Source organism: Callospermophilus lateralis, chromosome 4 (genome assembly GCF_048772815.1).
Source record: "Callospermophilus lateralis isolate mCalLat2 chromosome 4, mCalLat2.hap1, whole genome shotgun sequence".
Lineage (NCBI taxonomy): Eukaryota > Metazoa > Chordata > Mammalia > Rodentia > Sciuridae > Callospermophilus > Callospermophilus lateralis.
Genome location: NC_135308.1, coordinates 46675276 through 46692703, shown reverse-complemented (window position 1 = coordinate 46692703; position 17428 = coordinate 46675276). Strand labels below are relative to the sequence as shown.

At 37.2% G+C, this 17428-nt stretch overlaps 1 protein-coding gene across 1 annotated transcript; it reads right to left on the bottom strand.

Annotated features, from left to right (window-relative positions):
- Positions 1-247: 247 nt before the first annotated feature.
- On the bottom strand, positions 248-11217 carry Leprotl1 (leptin receptor overlapping transcript like 1). Its single transcript, XM_076852457.1, has 4 exons — positions 11100-11217; positions 5214-5289; positions 3316-3502; positions 248-2515 (listed from the first exon to the last, which is right to left on the bottom strand). Exons 1-4 carry the CDS (start codon positions 11113-11115, stop codon positions 2399-2401), a joined length of 396 nt encoding a protein of 131 aa, XP_076708572.1. The 5' UTR covers positions 11116-11217; the 3' UTR covers positions 248-2398.
- Between the last annotated feature and the right edge of the window lie 6211 nt (positions 11218-17428).

The following is a 17428-nucleotide window of genomic DNA, read 5'->3' as shown; positions in this document are numbered from 1 at the left end:
CAGCCCTTTTATTATAGCTCAAAATCACTGGGCTCCACTGTAATATTTGTTACTATGGTTTCAATTTTACTTTTAAATGGCTTCATTATAATATTTGTTACTATGGTTTCACTTGTACTGCTGAATGTCTAACATTATAACCAGTGTCATACTTGCTTTGTATTACATTATTAAAATGGTTAATGTACTTCAGGAACCAAAGTGTGTCATATACTTTCATTCCAAAAACACCCACAAAACTAAAATGGATATTTAAAATCTTTATTGTTTCATCATCAAGTTTTCTTTCCATGGAAGAATGGCAAGGTTGTGTCAGTGCATATTCTATGGAAAAATCATACCTCAAGTATCTAGCCTAGAAACCAGAGACAGCAATGTAAGCTTATGTGCAAGGTCAAAGACACAATGCTGTGTCAATGCAATTAGTATACTGAAAGAATATACAGCTGTCAGAAGGAGTCCATGGCCAAGGGAATAAAACAGTAGCAGTGCATTGCACTGATATTCTAGAGAAACCAAAAAATGGAGGACCAAAGAATGCACTCACTTCCTGAAGAAAAAACAACAAAAAAGAAGCCAGTAGATCATAGGCATAAAAAGTTCCAGCTGTATCTCCAGCTGTCTAGTATGTATACTTGTACCTTCAAGTCTAGATCATAATTACACAACAAGCTATTTCAGCCATGTGTAAATAGCATAGTTGCATGCAGATATTTCATTCTGCTTCCCATTTCACAGCCTAAAGTAACAAAACTTGGGTTAGGCAAAAAAAAAAACCTGTAGCTTTAGGAATCTTCTGAAAAAAGCTAAAATTTGTTCCCATTTTCTCCACAAAGAAACTACAGAACAACAAAAAGCTGTCATGATTACTCAGTTTTGAATGAAGGCAAAATAATTTTTATATAAGTATACTGAACATACAAATATCCTTAACAAAATACTGTCAGATCAACTTTAACAATTTCCTAATGAGTTCCTGAAAAGGGTACTAATAATCATGAGATGCTACAATTTAATCATGCTTGGTTACTGGGAATTTTTTGGTCAGGTCTGTGTCTAAAGCTGCTATATGGCTGGATTTGGCTAATCTGCATTATTTCATAAGATAAATATCTTTTATAAGAAAAAGCAGATCTATTGTGATAAAATCAAAACCCAAACATTTGAGAGATATACAGGAAACTTGTCTTAAGTATTTTAAAATTACATATGATGTAATCTTAGAATAAGAACTACCCTTACCACGGCTAAATCTTAAATTGTTAATGCACATTATCTGCAAGACTAACAAAAATCATTTGTTAATCATGTCACAGCCTTGCAGGGGAAGGGACACTCTTAATGTAATAGCATAGCAATTATTTTCTAGGTAAGTAAACATTTCTAAGTGTTTGAAAGGTTCTTTTACTTAATACATACAACATACAAAATAAGTTAAAAGGAGGAAGCAGAGGAGGATTTTCTGGTATTTATGATGCAAACATACAACTTTCCCTCATCAGTAATAATTCCATGTATGTCCATTTTACCCATAGTAAAACATGAAAGACCGAGAGATCACAACTTTCACATAAATAGAAACACACTCAAGCAATGGAATTTCAATGTGTTTCTTCCCACACTGCAACTCATTCTACTTTGACTACAATAAACATAAATAAAAAACCATATCTCAAAAATCTTTTTATACCCTTACCTTAAAGTTTAACATAAATTCCTCCATCAATTGAGAAGAAAAGAACACCTTTGTAGCAATTCCATAAAACAATTTTCAATTCACAAACCACAGCAACCTTCTTCTAGTAAAACCAGCAACCCTTATGGAGGGTATGGGCATTCATATTTGGCCCCTCTGAGGTAAACGCAGCTATATTTGCACTGAGTAGATAATCTACAAGGTATGCTAATGGTCTGAAGTTTGCATAAAATTGGGAGCTAGGTCATCCTGACTGATTTAAAACTTATTTTTATAATTTTTATAATAATGGAGGTTAACCAATTTTAAGAGGAAATATGTACTTTAGCCCAATAATAAAGCCAGCGGAATTCTGAATTCCTAAAACAATGCAAATGGCTATTACATTTTAAAAAAAATTAACATGGCATATTGATAAGAAAGCTGAACAGGTAAAACAAATACTTAGATTCAGTAGGACACCACAAAAAGCATACTATAGATAAGTGTGAAATCAGTCAAGCTTTTTCAAAAGAGAAAATCCTTTTAATCCTTTAGCAAGTCTCTGTGAACAATATGCATACAATAAAAGTGAGTAGGGAGCACCTAGAATACCCCCAGGAGGCTTGCTACACCATTCAGCATTACTGCCCCATCTTCTGTGTGCATGGATGGCCAACAAATGACAAGAAGTCCATGTGACAATAGTTCAGCAACTCCTTTTCACCACTGCTGCCAGCTGAAGTCATCATTGCTTCCAAAGACCAAGAAGAAGCCTAGTATAGTTGCAAAGATGACTGTGTTTCCTGTAAGAACAAGTGCACAAGCTCCCCACTCAATCTGTGGAAATAAGGTATAAACACTCAATTAACAGACATATGAAAAACAAAAGGGAAATGAAAAGCAAATGAAGATTCTAACTGTATGCCAACATGATTCAGAGCGAATATGGTTTATAATAACTTACACAGTACTTAACACTGATTGGTATTTTTATGTTGTTATTTTTATCTTTGGTTGTTTAAAAGCAAAGTTATGATTGATAATTATTTTAAAAAACAAGCAATGATGACAGCATTGAATTCAATACTTTTCAACTTATGAAGAAATTAGCTTTCTGTAATTAAAAAAAATCTATTTAGAGAATAAATTTAAAATATCAAGAGATGAAAACCACATGTGCACTTTCTTTTAAAGGGGTGGAGGGAGTAATAACTGTCTTCTCCATGTTGAAGGTTCGTCAGTCTCTGCTGCCTTCTCTACCTGAGTAAATATAAGATATGCTAGTGGTCACAAAGATAAGAGCTGTGAATTTGGGTAGATGAGTCTGGACTTAGTATAGGTAGTCTAGCTCTTTCTCTTTGCAGAGAACACACAATCTTCTTGTTTTCTGGGCTTATATAAGTCAGGCCTGTGGCTATTCAGCACTGGGTGAGTTAATGTGCCTGATCCTGATAGGTACTAGGAAGCCATATGCTGTTCTTCAATTCATTTTTATTAGTTAGCAAGGACCAACAAAGACCTAAGATTTTAATCTCTATATCTCTCATCTCTTTTTTGTGTCAGTAACAAAAGCATTTGAGAAAAAAATTGAACACAGTCTAACATAAAATCATCCATAGAAAAATAAATTCACTTACCAAATGTGCTCGAGCAAATACAATAGGGAGTCCAAAAGCTGAGACAACAATGCCTGTTGTAAGAAATATGGCAAGTTCCTTACAAGCATTACTCATAGCATCTGTATCATCCACCAATCTTCTTGCTATGCAGTATGGAATAGGCGAAAGGATGTAAAAAAACAGAACAAAGAGGGGCCAGTATTGGCTAGAAAGAGAAAAATAAGTTAATGTAGTTTTTGCTTTCTGTTGTTTTCCTACACATAAAAATATGCTTTTATCCTTTTAAGGACCAAAGGAATACTGTAAGATATAAAACATATTATAGTTGAGAAAAATGCTACAAGCTCAACACTGAAGTGATAAACATTTTGAATAACATTACCCATAAAATCAACTATGAAATACTAAATTTTTCTAATATTAAAAGAAAATGCATTAATAAATTTTAATGGTTGGAATGAAGGCCTCAAATTCAATTTTTTTTCGTTTTACATTATAAAGGTGTATGGAAAATAGGAATGTTAACACAATAACTTTAAAAAAAAATTTTTATAGTTGTAGATGGACAGAATGCCTTTATTTTGTTTATTTTTATTTGGTGCTGAAAATTGAACCCAGTGCCTCATGCATGCTAGGCAAGCGCTCTGCCACTGAGCTGCAGCCCCAGACCCAACACAATAACTTTTAAAAGTCACAATTCATGTCTTTGACATCCTGCACTAATATGAACACCCCTTCCCAAGCTTTCCTTAGGTCACTAGGAACTCCCTCAAAATACTGGAATTGAAATATAGAAAACTAATCAAAAGTAATATTGAACACTTTCAATAAGGATACAGAATTTATCATAATAAAAGCTGATGGCTTTTAGTCTACTGTTTAGTTAGTGGTGTTGTGCTGATATCATTTCCTGGTTTTGATAGCTGCAGTTATATAAAATGTCATGACTGGGGGAAGCAGAGGAACCTGTTTGCACTATCTTTGCAATTTCTTAACAGTCCAAAATTATTTCAAAAGAAAGTTTAAAATAAATAAAACTGCTACAAACTACACATGATAGTGGAGATTTGAATGTACTTAGAAGAGTACACTCAGCAAAGATCTACTGATGTTTTTCTAATGTTTCTTTACCTACACATTTAAGTAAAAAATTGCAAATAAAATATGTGCTTAAGAAAAAAACTTCGAAACAATACAAAAGCACACAAGGTGAAAACTATATGTCTCTTGATCCTCCCTGTTTTTTTCCCCCTTCTACTTAAGAGCTTTTTGTGGACCCTTCCAAAATCCCACATAAACTTTAAAAAGGTGACTGGGTCACTGTGATTTTTTATTTATTTAATGACAGATCTTGAATATCTTTAATAACAGCACTTACAATTCTTCATTCTCTAAAACTTCCTCATATTTTAACCATTTTCCTTTTGAAGGATATCTATGATATCAGTTTTCCCTTTTTGTTCTTATAGACAATGTTGTCATGAACACATCTAACCCTAGCTCTTAAAAATTAATCTTAAAACATTCTATCTTAATGAAAATAATTATCAACATCATATTTTTAGTCAACTGTGTTCTGACTCTGCTTATGATATTTTCTATAAACAGATGTTTTTAATTTTCTTGTATTTAATATAATCGATGTGTTTAAAACCGAAGAGTAGGTCTGAACTAATGTGTTGCTATCTTGTCGTTACAGACTTGACAATAGTCAGAGAGCAGATAATAGCCAAAAATGTTTTTGTATCTTGGTGTCCTAAAATATTTACAAATAAAGTGATGATTATTAAAAAGGTTTGTTTGGTAAATGAACATTTCTCTGCATTAATTTTACAGCAGAAATAAAATATTTTTAAAGCTTTAAAAGCACACTTTTACCTTAACACACTTTTTAAAAAGACAAAAATTTTACCTACTTGTATATTGGAAGGGCACATCCAAGCATCAAAAACATCAGCCCAATTGCTCCTCCAAACGACAAACTAATCAAAGCTATAAAAAAAAATAAAAAGTCCAACATATACATTAATTCTTTAAGCCAGTAAATATTATTTTTGTTAATATTAATATTAGCAGTTTGAACTTTACCTGTAATCCCAGAACTAAAACAAAACAACCTTGCCGATAAACCTAAATATACTCAGAGTACACTGTCTCCAGGAGTGTAGTGTAAGTTATGTAATCTAAGAATAAGTCTTCTGTGGCATCTTCAAGTGATAAAGACTGAGCATCATTCCTAGTTTGAAAACTAAAATCTGAAATGCTCCAAAAGCTGTAACTTTTAGAGCAATGACATGATGCCATACCGTAAAACTTTATTTCATGCAATTAAAAATAATTTTTAAAATTATAAGTGTGTGTTTTATTAAGTATTTGTCTTATACACTTCAGGTTATGCATGTAGATTTATATTAAATATAAATGAATTTGGGTTTTATGCTTGGTTCTTATCCCCAAGATATACTTCATTGTGTATATGCAAATATTTCAAAATCCAAAACACTTCCTCTGGTCCCAAGCATTTCCAATAAAGGACACTCAACCTTGTATTGATTTTCAGAGCTCTGACCTATTGCTAACACTAGACCACATCCCCCAAATTAGTTGGTTCCATTTCTTAATGAGTATCATAATAGTCAACCGGATCAATGTCCCTTCAGGCATTACTCCAAAGATCACTATAATTTTGAAAAGCAGTATACAGAGAAACTTTACATTCTGAAATTTACTGGATTTTAAAAGATTTATCTTATGGGAAAACCTCTGTGAATCAGTTCCTTTTTCTTACACATATACCCTAACATACATAAAACTGCAGAGCTGGAGGCAATGATGCACACCTATAATCCCAGCTACTCTGGAGTCTCGAGTCAGGAGGATTGCTGGAGCCCAGGAGTTCATGGATAGCCTGGGCAACACCGTGAGACTCTGTTTCAAAACTAAACCAAACAAACCCATCTGGCTAAATTGCTGAGGTTAGCCTTGAATTGGTGATCCTCCTGCCTCAAATTCCAGAGCATCTGGAATTCGTTATATATAACCATACCAGTCCCTGAAATATAATTTCCCAAGACACACACTTATACAAAGCAGTATATTTTAAAGTGCTTTTACATGTCAGTAAATAAAAAGAACTTTCTTGAGTAGGTATAATCAATGACCGAGGTTTAGTCAAAGAAATAAATGATCTTTTTTTGAGTTCTGTATACCCTGGGCTGGGTTTGTGGCTCAGAAGCAGAGTGCTCACCTAGCATGTGCAAGGCTCTGGGTTTGATCCTCAGCACCGTGTAATAATAATAAATAAATAAAATAAAGGTATTGTGTCCAACTACAACTAAAAAATAAATATTAAAAAAAACAAGTTCTGCATAACCTGTGTTTTTGCAGCCATAGTAGTTAAGAAAGTAATTTCTGTCTAAAAGCCACTAAGACAAAAGCTCACATACACAAGCCAAAATTAACAAAGGGGTTAATGCTGCCAAATACTACTGATATACATTTTGGAACTAAAATGGTCAAAAATCAAGGACGATTGACATGGTAGCTTGGTTTTCAGTTGTTTCACTGACGTAGGTCAACCCTAAACAATCTACTTAGTCCTTAATGCCATTATATTTTCAGCTACAGAAATTTTTTTTCAGCTTATTTTACAGTAAATGAGCCATTTCAAATTTACAAGGAAAAGCAACATAAACTGTGAAGAAAATATTGAGTTTACCATTTGTCTTTCTAGTTCAAAATGGGTCCTCATCATCTGGTCCTGCCTACCTCCTGGATGCGTGTCGCATCAGGCAACTACCCCTTGCTCTCCATTCTTCAGTCTCATGGGCCTTTTTTCTTTCCTGGAAATCAGCAGGTTTCCTCAACCACATGGCCTCTGCATATGTCCCCTCTACCTCAGTTCCTCATTCACTCAGGAAGTATTTACTGAAGCCAAATATGTAACAGATGTTGGAGATATGCCAGTTTATGCTGGCATGGCCACTTTATGCTGGAAGAGACTTTCCCCTTCCTTTCCTCTTTCCTCTAACTCAACTACTATTTTTCCCTCAAATCTCAACTCAATCATCTCTTCCTTCAGTAAAATTTTTCCAAATCTCATAGCTAGACCAATTTCCCCTATTATATTTTCATCTATCCATTCAAAAATTATTTTTTGAACACCTAAGGTATGTCACACATTGACCTTGCTACTAAACAAAGAAAAAAAAAAAAAAATATATATATATATATATATATATATATATATATATATATATCTATCTCAAATCTCTTGTTCTAATGCAGCTTACATTCTAGTGGGAGAATGATTTTTTTAAAAAAGTAAAGGAAGAGTATAAGTCTAGACACAGGAGCCTGAAAGGGTGTCTTTGACGATGTGGCATGTGAGCACAGTGTCATATGAAATGAGGAAGCAAATCATGTGGTATTTGGGGCAGCATTCTTTCAAAAGCACATACATTCACAGAGGCCCTCTTAGCACTGAATGATTTTCGTTTCTCAGTTTATCACAGATGCACTTTCATATTGATTGGATTTTTTTTTCTTCTCAACTATCAGTTTTGAGAGTAAAGAGCATTTTCTGTTATTGATGCTCAGGTCCCAGCTCAACACTCAATAACAAGTTATTTGTAGAATGAATGTAGCAGAGTGGAACCAGCAGAGAGCTAAGAGTTTTGAGCACTGGCTCTTATTTCCTACTAGCCACTAACTAGTTATTTAAATATTTATCTGACTCAGTGTTGTTGTTGTTTTTCCTATAAAATTAGAGTTTGACTAGATCTAAAAGAAATAATTCTCTTATCACTAGAGATACTATTAATACATTCTAAAGTATGTAAAAACTATGTCTTTTTTTTTTTTCTTTTTGGTTGGGGTTGGGGATTGAACCCAGAACTTCTTGCATGCTAGGTAAGCAAGTGCTCTACCATTGAGGTACATTCCCAGGACCCTAGCCACTTTTTTAAATATTGATGTCAAACACCTGAGTTTACTACTGTAAATACTATTAGGTTACTATATACTAACACTTTATTTATATTTATTCATGAGTTATTTATTCAGAACATAACTTAGAAGCTTAAGGAAGAAAACATTACTACATAGAGACAAAGGAGATGCTGCAAAACTGATACACAGTTGCTCATTTTCTCTGTGCAGGCCCTTAAACTCTTATTCAGTAGTTATTAATCATTTTTTGTAATACAATTGTCAGATGTAAATTCGAACAGAGTAAAAAGAATTTCATTTTTAAGACATGTCTATGTTCATTTGTCTATTTCTTTCAATAGATAATTCATGTACACAGAACAAATTTCAATGAAAGGTAACTTCTCTTTCCAAAATTAATAACTAAAAATTTTAAAGTTAATTATCTTGTTTCCCACTTTGAAATAAATGAAGAGTAGAAGAAAGCCACACAAAGACAAGAACTGCCCTCTGAAAGGAGACTTGAGAAAACTTAAATCAGGCAGAAAAATCTCAAAAAACATATTTCCAGTAAACCTGGCAACAGACATCTCATACTGATCATTTATGTTCTAATCAAAAAAGAAAGTTTAAATAAATATTTAAGTACATTTTTAGAGTTAATGAGAAATTATTTCTTTTAAAAAATCAAGGAACTAAAAGGAGATAAGGCTCAGGTATCAAAAACAATGTTTTAAAGACAAATTCAGATTGCTTTATTATAACTGCTGTGAATATTAATACTGGAAGAAAATTAGTACTGTATTTATTTAGATCCTAGGATTGAATTTCTTTCAAATGCCATTGTATAATGAAAACAAAAGGGCTTAGGAAGAGTTTAGAGACTCAAGACAACCTGGATACTTATGTTCCAGTCAATATTCAATATTTTAAAAGTGCTCAAAAATAATTTTATGTGGATTTCTTCTTCCGGTCGTAAGAAATAACAGCTAATGAGGGTAAATCAACTGCTCAAAAGTGTTCTCAAAACTTGTAATGTTTCTTCAGCCTTAAGAAATCTGCAACTAGGCTAATTTCTATGTATAAACTGTTGTCTTTAGATGACACATCAACAAGGTAAAAATTTATACTGTAATTGAGTGATGCAATATTTGGTAGACAAGACTTACTTGAATTTGGTTTCAACTCCCAAAGCCTCTAGGCTAGGGATGAAACAGCCCAATTATGTAGCAAAATTCTCTAGAGACAAGGGGCTGGTTCTGTGATTACAAAGAAATTGGAATAGAAGGGGCCTTCAGAAAGTCATAAAGTAACAGGTAAACAGCTCAAGAAATAGTAATGGTCTCTCATTATAGCAACACTCCTTCATAATCAAGATGATAAACCAACCTAAAGAAACATCCAAATAAACAATCATACCATAAAATCCTACTGAAACCAAAAATATAAGTACTTGAGACATTTTTACTTTTAGATTTGGAGAAGGAAATTACAAAGTTATTTTCTTGAGGGACTCCTTCATTAGTTACATTGAAGAAACGGAAAACAATAAGGAAAGAGGCAATATCCTAAACACTGCAGCATTTTACAATAACTCCTTTTCATATAATTCAAAACAATTTATTATAGCTCAAAAGATTAAAAAGTATCCTAGTTACTCAAATTACAAAGAAATCAAATGTTTTAAAACACCGAAAATGAGGAAGAAACTATATGACGCTGGGAAAGAAGCTCCACTAAAGTCAAGCTTTAAAAAAAAAAAATACAAAGAGACTGAGACAGGAGAATCGCGGGTTCAAAGCCAGCCTCAGCAAAAAGCGAGGCGCTAAGCAACTCAATGAGACCTTGTCTCTAAATAAATACAAAAACAGGATTGGGGATATGGCTCAGGGCTCAGTGGTCGCGTATCCCTGAGTCCCTGAGTTCAATCCCCAGTACCAAAAAAAAAAAAAAAGAAAAGAAAAACAGAAAGAAAAATACTGCTATCCAAGTTGTTCACTTCCTGCTTGCCTGCCCCTTCTACAAAGCGGCAGGTCAATAAATCAATGTAATTCGTTAGGAAGGAAACTGAAAACGTAGCTCCTTATTACACTGATAACAAAACTACAGCTGGAACGTATGCAGCATCCCTTCCTTCTAAAGAAATTGTAGAAATAAAGGAATGATTTTTTATTAGGTTGTAACTATCTTTAAAAACAAACTTTTAGATCTCAAAAAGCCTCAAGGTGCAACTGTCAAGAAGAAAACCAGCATCAATCTGAGGTCGCTTACGCGGTGTACTGTATCATACTAACACCATAGATCAAAAAGCATCTATTTAGGAGTGTCGAGATTGAACGCGGATGCCAGGTTTTGGAAAGAACCGTCCTTAAACTCTTCGCCAGCGCCAAACACCCGAAGGTATCACTTGTGCCTTGAATTGGGAAATGACTCTCTTTTTTCCATAACTGGCTACCCTAGCGGCCTCAACCCCCTCAAAAACACACTCTGCCCGCCCCCGCCCCCTTCTCGGATGCAAACTCCAGCAAAACGTGTCTGATGACTCAAGTCGCCACAGGCTCCTAACCCACCAACAACCACATCGCTTTCCGTCCAGGGTCGGGGGGCGATGCATTAAAGAGGCTGCCCAAATTAGCGGAAGGTGGGGGCTGCCGAGAGAAGCCGCGGTTTCCGCGGTCCTTCCTGGGAGGGGGCCGCGCCCACTTCGGCTCCAAAGCAGCCGGGGCTAGGGTGCGTCAGGGGTCGCACAGCCGGGAGGGACCCCGCGCGCGGCCGGCCCGGGAAAGCGGCGTCGTGCGCGGGCGGCGTGCGCCCTCGACCTCCTCTTCCCGAGGGGCTACCCAGACCTCCAGCGTCCCGCGCCCCAAGCTCACCTTTGATGCCCGCCATGGTGGTGATGTCGCTCTTGGCTCCACAACCCGAGGCGGCGGTGGCGGCGGCGGCGGCCGGGAAGACCGACGACTCACGGCAGCGTCTAGACAACACCCGGAAGTGCGCGACGCAGCACTTCCGCCGGCGGCTCGCGCTCTCGCGGGGGCGCGGGGGACGCGCCGGGCTTGGGCCTGGCTCAGCCCCTTCCAGCCTTCCAAGTTGCAGTTCGTGTCCCGCTTTGCACCAGGGCTCAGGTTTCCCGACCCTCCCCAGGCTTGGGGGACCTGCCTGTGACGGCCCTTGAATTCCCGGCTGGGTCGGCGGAAGCTCCACGCTGAGCAGCTGCCTGCGTTTTCTGCGGAGAAGGGGATGCAAATAGCGGCGGTCCTTCGAAGGCACGTGTGAAGTCTTCGGAGGATAATATTTCTTTCCTAGAAACGCACCCATTTCTCCCTCCCGCTTCCAGCCTAGTGATAAAGGTTGGGTGGGCTGTGCTTGGCTTTTCGGTTTCCTACACCGAACTAGGGTTTTGGATGAGGACTCTCCTCCAGAGATAGGAGCAGCAGGGCCCTATAAAGGGCGCCGGGAATAATACAAACGCAATCCCTTGACAGTCCGAGAAACGAAAAGGAGAAAGCAAAAGTCTGATATATTTATTTAGCTACCCTACAGATATTTATTGAAGAGTTTATGTGTTGGAGGAAGAGGAGTAGACAGCAGGGTGAGCAAACCCAGATGCAGTTTTTGTTTTTAAGTTGCTTACGGACTAGAGAGGGACACTAACAGGAAGAATTGCAACAACGATGATTGCTAATAAGGAGAGTCCGAATATACCACTCCAAAACACGCCACTTTGACAAGGATTATTTTAGCTTCAGGCAATTAAAAAACTGCAGATCAGTGAGAATCTCTACTCTCCCCTTTTCTGCCCCAAAGCAGATCATAAGTTCCCTATTTGTAAGGATAAAGGTAACAAACTAATTTAAAAAAAAAAAAAAAATTACAATGCAGATTTTCTCGATTATAAATAATTCCATTTCCATGTCCCTGACTAGGAATTGGTCCTGTAAATAGCATCAATCTGAGTCTGCATAAATGTTACTGTAATAACCCTTATTTTCCTTTAGCTTTCCCCACATATTTATCTTCTCAAAATTCACTGCTCCTAGAGGCCCAACCCCCCTTTCTTTTGTCTAGTCACTTTTCTACAATGTATCCCTTGTTGTTAAGATGATACACCTGCTCCCAGGCCTAACTGATTATTGAGATTTTTACCTTCTTTTGCGGGGTGGGGGGTGGGGTGGATTAATCTGGTTTTTGTCAGCTTAATTCACAAGCCTCACCCAGTGAATCTGAGGGGGAAAACAAAGTTTTTATCCTTTCTTATGGGAGGAAAAATGGGTAAATATTCCCATGAAGACCTTTGATTTGGATCTGCCAGAAAAGATTTCTGTAAGGGGAAGACAACAGAAGGATGAACATGTGTGTAAGTAGGAGAAAAGGAAACAGACATGAGGGTGCAGTGGTCTGTGCATAAGCTTCTGTGACAAATAGAGGAAGGAGATAGGTGATTTGAGAGGAGAGAAGGTCAATGAGATTACTCAGGGTTGTGTTCTATCTAGGGAGTTCTGCTTTTTTTTTTTTTTTTTTCTACTAAGAAAAAAAAGCACTAAGACTCTTTTCAAGGGATTTATTTATTTATTTATTTATATGTGGTGCTGAGGATTGAACCCAGGGCCTCACACATGCTAGGCAAGCGCTATACTGCTGAGCCACAACCCCAGCCCCTTTAAGGGATTTAAAAGGAGACAGGTGGTGCTAAGTAACATAAGATTTGAATTTTTAAATCTTTTCAGTCATTTAATCTGGCATGTAAGACTTTAATGAATTGAATGTTTTAAAGTCATGTTTCCAACATGCTATAAAAGGAGAGCTACTGGGAAGCTTAAGGACTTGTCCACCTTGCTTTTCTCCACTATTACTAGGGTGATAATTACATTACCGCTGTGACTCAGCGGTAGAGTGCTCACCTAGCACTTGTGAGACCCTGGGTTCAATCCTCAGCGCCACATAAAAATAAATAAAACAAAGATATTATGTCCAACTATACTTCTTAAGGTTTCCTGCCTCAAATAAATATATAATGATCTTGTGAGAGAAAAAAATTTTTTTTATTCAAGTTAGTGTAAAAATTCCTTCTACCATTTCTTCTCTGTACCATAGAAAAAATTGTTTCCATTTAAGGATTGCGGTAGCAGAAACACAAGGCATACTTGAATGTATGCCATGGAAATGTGTGCTGTTTAGATGGAATCTGGATTACCAGTCCCTTTACTAAACTCCTGAAAGAGTTATACATATTCTTCTCAATCATCTTCAAATGAGTGGGTAGATGCTGTCATTTGAATGTGTTTCCTTAAAAGCATGCTGGAAACTTAATCCCCAAAGCAACATAGGAAGTGGGGCTTTAGTGGGAGGTGATTAGGTTAAGGACCTAATGAATTAATGCTGATTATAAACAGTCTTGAGGCCAGGATTTCAGTGTCTGGTGTTTTCCCTAGGTATGTGATGCCTTAGTCATGTTTATACCATCTGTTACCAGTGACAACTTCTGCTCCCTCAAACGTTGAAGTTTGAACATTAGAGATACACATGGAGGCAAGCATATAAAGCAGGGTTTATTTAAAAGAGGTAACATAGACTTCTCTCGGGAGGGAGAAGGGGGCCATAGCTGGTATCCTGGTATCCCCAGAAGCTAGGTGTTCTGCCCTTTTTGTATGTCCTAGACTTCCTTTGTTCTCCTGCCCTCTTCCCCTTATCTTTCTCCTTCCTATATATGTTACTAGGCCCAAGAATGCTCTGAGGGGATGGCCAAAAGGTGGGAAACAAGTGGGCTGAAGAGGGGAAGGGCAGGATGGTGCAGCCCAGGACACATTAATTAATAACCTTATAGCTTCCTGTAAGCAGGGGCAATTCCTCGGACAGGTTACCTTAACAACAGGTTGGGGCAGGGGCATGTTCTTGATAAGGGTGGAAAAGGGTTCTGAAGGAATTAACAATTTAATCCCACCGGGAATAGTTTGCATTTCCCGAGACTCACTCAAAATTGGTCTGATTCAATCTGACCTGACTCTACTCACTCAAAATGGCATGACTCAATCTGACCTGACTCTATTTACTTATCTGTACTGACTGCCTGTCTAATTCTGGCTTCAATGTTATGCAACAAGAAAGCCCTTGCCAGATATGGGCCCCATTCTTGGACATCCTGGCCTCCAGAACTGTAAGAAAGAAAACTCTGTTCTTTATAAATTACACAGTTTATGGCATTCTGTTATAACAACACAAAACTAAGACTTCCTGGAGAAATAAATGATTACATCTGAAATGCTACCATAACTCCTGTTCTTATTTTGTTCCATGGTGTTCCATCTTTGAAAATAGTGATGGCTGAGGGGACATAGCTGATCAGTGGTGAGAGAACTGACCAGTATGATGTTGGTAGTGAAAATTGATAGGTTCATATCTCAAGGGCTGTAGTTTAGCTCCTTAAGAAAGATTACATTTTAGGTTTTGAGGGTTTATTCCTGCAAACTCCAATGGTTAATTTGTAGTCCCTAACTTTCTCTTTTGAATAAATGTATTTGGTGTTATACATGTCCTTTATGACATCAGTGGGCAACTGGATTTTTCATCTGATGAGAGGGCTCTATAGTCTTCTGTTTCCATGGTCACAGAATCCTAGGAGATTGTGCTCTTTTAATTTTCCCAGGAGATTCAGCGTTTCTAAGAAGTAAGAAAACATTTATCACTCTAAGACCTATTTCTGGTCTACAGATGCTATCTAAGAACCAGTACCTTGATACTTTTAAAATAGTATTTCCAAATGTAATATAAAGATCACCTACATCAAAGTTCTTTAGGATGCTTCCCAAATTCGGAGGTGGAAACTTCACATCTTCTCAACTAGAAATTTTGTGAACAGGGTTCATAAATCTGAAATGTTAACATGTACCAAGGCTTGAAAATTATTGTCTGAAAAAAGAATTTCAGTTTTAAAGAGATGGCTTTCTAACCTCCAAGATTAATTCTGAGGTGGGGTGAGAGGAAGAGACCTCTTGTTTATAGGGCAGCTGCTATGTTCCTATGTTCTGGGTAACTTTAAATTTATCTGAATTTATCCTTTCCACAGTTTTGTAAACTGGGAATTACTAGTCCTTCTAGACCAACTCGGAGAAATCACAGAGGTGTTTTTAGTTTTAGTTTTAAATTTATTATGGAAATATCTAAGTATTATATATAAAAAGTAGGCAAGAGTGGAATGAACTCCCATGCACTATCAGCTACCTTCAATTCTCAACATATGGTCAATGTTATCATATTTATACTACCCATGCCCATTTCCACTCACCTTCATACTATTTTTTCTTTGTGTTAATTTGAAGTATATTCCAAACATAATTTTGCCTGGGGGGAGGAATAATAGAAATTGTGATCTATAGGCAGTCCAAAGCTTAGGTTACAATTTGGCACTGTCAACTGGACCCTGAGGTAGGAGGCAGTCTTGTGAGCCTGAGCCCTTAACCTTGACATTATCTCATTATAGATAGTGAAGCAAGAAGTAGACAGTCAGTGTAGACATGTAATTGTGTAGGATCATAAAGATGGAGGCCGGTTTGGGTTTGGGAAGTTGAAGGCTGCCTCTGGGGAATTGAAAGGTTAATGCCCCCAGAGCCCTTCTTCTTTCACCCTTACCAAGACAACCTGCTTCTGCTCCAAACTGTTGCTAAGGTAACCTGTCCCAGGAATTGTCCCTCCCTGTAGGGAACTGTAAATGTTGTTAATTAATGCCTCCTGGACTGCTACCTGCCTGGATCACTCCATTTGGCCCTTCCCCTTCCCCCTGCCTACCTGCTTCTCACCTTTTGGCCACCCCACTGGTCTCTCCTGGGCCTAGTCAAGAACACTGGAAGAAGAGAGATTAAGGGGGAAGAGGACAGGAGAACAAAGGAAACCTAAAGTGTATAAAAGGGGCAGGATGCTCTCACTTCTTGGGATTCCAGGACACCAGCTATGGCCCCTTCTCCCTCCCAGGAGAATTCTATTGCTATTTTTTTTTAATAAAATGTACTTTCTACACTTGCCTCTGCACCCTTCTCTAACTTAAACTATTTGAGGAAGCAGAATGACAACCGGTGGTATCAATAGTGTTATATTGACATGCAGTTGGTGTCCACCTGAGAGTTATTTGCTGTGAAGTGAAATACTCCTATAACATATCTGGTCATAGAAGTGTTCTCTCTTGTGAGTCTGAGTAGAAAGAAAAAAAATAAGTCCTTTTACAAACTCTTTCTGTAGATCTCAGCTCTCCGTTTTTTTTTTTTTTTTTTGGTTTTGCAAGGAATATTTCCTAGCTAGCCTATTGTTGTAACACTGTCCATCATGCACCTGTTTTCTTCTTCAAGGCACTTATTATTTATCTGACATATTATTTCCTGGCTCTCTCTTCCAATAGAATATAAACTCATACAACCTTCCATAGTTTGTTCATCATTATCTAGAAGCATAAATGGCACATGGTGAAATCTCAAATAACAAATTTTCTTTTTAAGGTAGTAATGTTTACACTACAAAATCAAAATATTACTTTTCTCTTTCAGCAACAGCCATTATTGACTATACCCTCTTTCTCTCAACTCCTATACCACTACTCTCCTATTGTTTTTTCCTTCTTTACCAGAGGTCACTTTTCAGATTTTTTATAGGATCTTTTACTGAAGGTTCAAACATCAATATTCCCATAGTTTGATCCTGAGCCTCCTTCTTTGCCATATCTAAATTAACTTCCTATAGTACATCTCTCTTCCCATGGCATTAAATATCATCTTCATTTTTATAACCTAACTGCCAAAGATGATGTTAAACCATGACGCAAAGAAAAGACCACTGACTCCAATTTAAATCAAATTAAAGCAAGCTTATAATTGTGTACACTGGTCAGGACTGTCTCTCTTGAAAACCCTGGGCTAGCGAACAGTTCCCAGCTCTCTAGGAGCATAGTTTTATAGCACAAAAAGTTGCAAAGGGGCATGTCTTGAGAACTTACAGATAACAGGATTTTCACAAGCATAATACAAAGGTAGATACTCGGTTAATGATTTACATAGCTTAACATTTCAAGGTAGGGAGTAAGTTTAGATCCCAACAACAGAACTTATGAGGCACTACTGAGGTTTCAATGATGGTTGTTATCTGGTCAGGGAGAGCCAGGATTTATGAGGTGCCACTAAGGTTTTAGAGAGGGTTGTTTTTAGGTCAGGGAAAGCCAGGC